The sequence below is a fragment of the Nicotiana tabacum genome, chromosome 9, assembly GCF_000715075.1.
Source record: "Nicotiana tabacum cultivar K326 chromosome 9, ASM71507v2, whole genome shotgun sequence".
Classification (NCBI taxonomy): Eukaryota; Viridiplantae; Streptophyta; class Magnoliopsida; order Solanales; family Solanaceae; genus Nicotiana; species Nicotiana tabacum.
The window spans coordinates 86,078,297-86,083,696 of NC_134088.1; the positions used below are offsets into that span (position 1 = coordinate 86,078,297).

At 34.5% G+C, this 5,400-nt stretch overlaps 1 protein-coding gene across 1 annotated transcript; it reads right to left on the bottom strand.

Annotated features, from left to right (window-relative positions):
* Positions 1 to 504: 504 nt before the first annotated feature.
* On the bottom strand, positions 505 to 4,650 carry LOC107780806 (uncharacterized). The gene is made up of 7 exons (XM_016601386.2): positions 4,461 to 4,650; positions 4,104 to 4,139; positions 3,408 to 3,545; positions 2,070 to 2,156; positions 1,143 to 1,190; positions 978 to 1,054; positions 505 to 877 (listed from the first exon to the last, which is right to left on the bottom strand). The coding sequence occupies exons 1-7, from the start codon at positions 4,533 to 4,535 to the stop codon at positions 718 to 720; spliced, it is 621 nt and encodes a 206-aa protein (XP_016456872.2). The 5' UTR covers positions 4,536 to 4,650; the 3' UTR covers positions 505 to 717.
* Positions 4,651 to 5,400: the final 750 nt, after the last annotated feature.

Below are 5,400 nucleotides of genomic sequence, written 5' to 3' on the forward strand. Positions count from 1 at the left end.
TGGGAACACTATGACACTTACCTAATTAAACCTTTTAGGAACCAGTACTACATCAAAGTTGTAAAGAAAATAAATACTCCTAAATAAAAGGAAAATGATGAAGAGATCAAGTGCCCCCGGTGTTAGTTTAGAAAAAATTACTTAAGTACAACGAATAGCGCAGGGGAGTGTGCAAACTAGCTCACCAAGTCACTAAAATACCAGAACTATTCTAAATCGGAGTAGATTTCAAAATTCTAACTTTTAGCTCATTCAAACTTTAATATTTCTTTTTTCTATTGCAATTGTATCACATACGAAATGTAGCTTAATTTAATATTTGAAAGGTAGATGTCAATAAACATTTCACGCATTTATAGTAGTATAGACTTAACTGATTGTTAATTCAATAATTCTCAAGTTATTTATTACATTTATTTTCACATTCCTCCTAGTTATATTTGAAACTATGCTATCTGTCTCAACTGCATGTGATATTTAGAAGTCAAGAGACATCTGGTCATATTGGTTGCTGCTTTTATCCAAAGAAAGCAACTGCACTATACACAACAATCCTGAACAAAAGATGAAAGTAGAAATTGTGCACCAAACTACTCTATACAACAGGAACTCTTTAAGCAATTAACAGAATAACAAAGAACAGATATGCCATTGAAAAATGGACCAATAATACTCAAAGAGATGCTAGATTTGTGTGACTGTTTGCGATTCTTTAAATCACTCTACACCTCGAGTGGCAGTACCAAAGAGGCTCCAATCATGAACTTTGAAACTAGGGACTGCAAGTTTAAAAACCTCAGCCATCGGCATAATTCCAGATTGTGCAGCAGGTACAGCTACGCCAGCTCCGACTGTGCTAGCACTCTCACTCAAGGGGCTACAATCACAAAGGTAAACGATGAAAACGTTAAACAAAAAGCCTAATTGACTTCATAGCTTAAATAACCAGGTGTAAACCGAGTTAGCTCCCAACTTACTTTATTAATAAAGGCTCATATGCAGTCACGAGAATATCTGTCCCAACTTCCTTAAGGCGAAGGTTTGCCAGGTACACCTGAATGGGATGCGATCAGATCTCATATTGCAGTTAAAACTGCAACGGGGTAAGGGTAGGGGGTGGAAAAGGGAATTTACAAATTTACCTTAACCAAGTTCTGTGCCTCCCTACCTTGTCTTCCCTTAGAAACGGCCTATGAATTGAATAAGGTTGATCTCAATTAGATTGACAACATGAAATGATAAATTTGATCAACTAACGAAAGCAATTTATGAAATTTTACAACAAGCTGGCTAGCATTGTCCACGACTCTCATCCTAGTTGAAAATATGTGTTCTGGTAGATCTAACAATCTTTACATCTACTTTCATTTCTCTAGAAAAATTATTTCATGCAACAGTAAATGAAGAAGAAAAATACTTTAGCTTTACTAAAATACTACCTCTTAAAAGTAAAAGAAAAGGGAACTATCTGGCTGGAAACTAAATCCTCTTCTGGAAATATATGCATTTTACATTTTCATCACAAACATGACATGGGAGCACCATCCCTAAGTTCTTTCGCCAATAAATCAATTTCAAGTGTATTTGCCGAGGCACTTAACGCATGTAGTACATGTAAAAAAACGATTCGGTGAGCTGATAAAGGGACCGGGCTCCTCTACAAATTGTATTCAAAGCAAATACAAGTCATCAAGGCCTTACTAAAAAGAAATACAAGTCATCAAGGCCATGAGTTATAGTTTTCAGAAAATTATACACATGGATTTACCAACTTTGTGAAGATAACTACAAATTCTGAATACCGTCCCCGTACAGGAGCATAAACGACACAACTTACTGTAAAGAGAATGAAGGTTATTATGGTTTCTAGAAAGGCTAAATAATCATTAAATAAATGATGCTTCAGCCACATGGTATAAGAACTCATGGGAACTTACTTAATTGCGATGAGAGATTAGAACAGCTTTTGAAAAACCATGTCATACACATGAAGATCCATAAAATAAGATGCCAACTGAAGTTGAGATCATCAGTAAATGCTCAGTAATTCTAAAATAACACTAACATACCATTTGACCAACAGCAGTGGAGATGACAGCAGGCGTGTTTCTATAGCACAATCCAGTAGCCTCAAATACTGCGGACTGCTCGATGATCTGTAGATACAAACAAAGAATCAACAAGATAATTGTAACCAAACAACTTATAAATGATTTGGCTTAACCAATTATTGAAGTGCAAGCTTTTAAGAAAATGCACACTTCAATTTCGCACATTTTCACGTAAAAAATTTCCCGTTTATATGATTGTAGTAGAAGACCAATTATTTGGCAAGGTACTATCGGATCTTGAAGAAAAACTCCCCAGAGAGTTATCAGTAAAATCATAATTATGTTAACTCAAAAAAGGAGATAATACCAGAATAATAGACATTAAACAACTTGAAATCAGAAAATTCTTTTGAAAGAAATGGAAATGAAAATATAGAACTAAACAGCAATATATGGAGGAACTCTACTGATTTAGTGCAGCTTTTGGATGGTTAGTTCAATTTGGATCAATAAGTAAATCTCTGTGAAAGATGCATTCTTCATTTGGGATGTATGAAAGTGAGAAAGATGCAAGAGGTCTACAGACCAGCCTGCAGAGGTTCAAAGTATTCTTTTGATATAAGTTCAGACTGTGAAAAACATAGAGCACTTTAGGAGGAAGCAGGGCCCAACAAAAATATTGGTCCTTTCTTATCTCCACTTCCAAGATGTTCTTTCTTTATTTCCCTCGGAAGTAGTAGCCTTTTCTTAAGAGGTTTTCTTCCTGCTTTTGCTAGGACCAGTTAATGGAAAAGGAAAATAAATTTCATTTCACTTTCCCTCTGTGCATCAGTGTGTTCGATGATTACCAAATGCCTGAGTAGTTTATGAGAATTCACACATTAAATTAGAGAAACACAAAGTAGTTGAAATTTGACGAAAGGACAAGAGTCACAATATGATAGTTCTTTTCTTTTTTGATAAGGTCACAATATGATAGTTGTCGTACCAAACAACTCATCCAACTTAATGTCCACCTAACTCGATGAGTTTTGCAGTCCCTCCTACTTCAATTTTAAACTATTGGTTGAATCAATCAAACAACCATGCCTCAATCCAAATTATATTGGGTCGACTATATGAATTCTTTGTGTCCATTATATATGCTGATTTTAAATTATTTGAGCAATAACAACAAAAACAAGAACAACAATCCAAACGAACAAATTAAAGAATGATAGTCATCAGAGTGTCGTCATGTCCCTACAATTAGTTCATATAAGCATATCTGATATTCACCACCTCGAAAAGCAGATAAAATTGGAATAAAGCAGAAATGAAGAGAAGAGAAAAAGTTGTCCGAAAGAAAGAGCTTACCGTAGTTCCCTCTGCATCTTGTTCATTTGCAAGATCTTGAAGAAACCAGGTGGCACTTCCACTGTCTGCTACATCCACCTTCAGATCCAGAAGCTCAATAATCAAACTCTCATCGCGCGCAGGGTCCACAAACACCTCCTGCAATTCAAATAAGCAAAGTAAAACAAATTTGAACATAAGATAAGAAGAAAAAACAATGAAACACTATGAAAAAAATCCAGTATTTCTTCCAAGCTTAACCTTTTAAAATCACATCGCAAGTATGCCTTTTCTTAATTCAATCAAAAGTAAACAAGAACAAAGACAACTAACCTCATATAAAACATTAGAAGAACAAACGAAAAAACACAATGAAAAATTAAAACAAATCCAGAAATTTCATCCAAGATTAAAATTTTTCAATAAAATTGCAAATGGGGGTGTCTCTAATTCGACCAGATTAACCTTTTATAAATAGCACTGCAATTTTTTATTTTTTTAATTTAATCAAAAGTGAACAAGAACAAAGGCAACCAATCTCATAAAATTTAAACAAACACAGAAAACACATTAAACAAACTACTAGAAACAAAGGAATAAACACACCCAAAAAAAAAAAAATCAGAAATTTCATCCAAGATTAAAGTTTTACTCATAAAATTGCAAATAGGGTGTCTCTAATTTGACCAAAAGTGAAGAAGAAAGAAGGGAACAAACCTGATGATCAGGAACTTGACGCACATTACTGACATCCTGCAAAATCAGTGAAATTCAACAACATCCTCAATACTTTCACTTGATGCACACAATCAGATAAAATATCTAAAAACTTGCTTTTAAATCGCCTATATGAATCCTCTATGTCCATTCAGATTTATTCAGACACATTTCATTTAAGTAGGAGGCTATTTTTTACACCGCCATAACCTATCACACCGCCTTTCTTTATTCGGGTTTGCCCAATTCAAATCAGATAGAATGCAGAAATAAAGGCAATTGGCAAAAAGTAGTTTTAGAAAATCATAGTAATATGTAGAAACAAGTGGAGTAGTAGAAAATTGGAAAAGGAAAAACCTGGAAACGGAGAGGGAAAGTGCTAGAAATAGCGCCGCCAAAGAGAGCACGCTCAGTACAAGAATCTTCAGGCATGTTCAATAATCCTAAGATCTATGTATCACACTATGTGTACAGAACTAGAAAAATATGGGAAGACTTCAAAAAAAATATACTACTCTATTAGTATTATGAATTCAACGGCAGTGCTTGCTTTGAACGCCAAGTTCGATGAAAGTGACAAAAACATATTATCAGAGCCAGGTTTCGATCCTGGGACCTGTGGGTTATGGGCCCACCACGCTTCCGCTGCGCCACTCTGATCTTATTGATAGTTATTGATATACAGGACTATATATCTAATTAATGTTAATTTTCCGAACAATATGTATGAATTTTATTTTCATTATCTTCTTTCTTTTTTCTTCCCTAATGTAATCGAATTTTTATGAGACAAAAATATGATTTTAAAAAACAAACCAAAATAATCCAGTTAGGTAGATATTTTTTGAAGGAACAACAACAACAATCAATCAGTGTAATTCTACAAGTGGGATCACGCAGCTTTACCCCTACCCTGAAACGGCAGAGAGACTATTTTCGATAGATCATCGGCTAAGAAAAGATGGAAGAAGCACTGTGTAGACAATAAATTTGCGTCTGAGAAAATAAAATCAAGACCGAAAAATATTGCAACAATCGTAGTATTTGATTTTAAATAATTTTAATGTACAATCTCTATGGTTCCTCTAATTCTACTTTTTCAATATAAATTCAAAGTCCTTTGAGCTTGAGCTTGAACCTATATTTGTTGTCACGAACGATGATCTTGAATTCAACTAACACGAACTTTGATTTGAACTCGTACTCCTTGAATCTTGATTTGTTCTTCGTTCTTGGGCTTGAACTCGATTGCTTGAAGCTTGAAACTTGTGGAGGAATTTGCAGATCCACGAGCTCT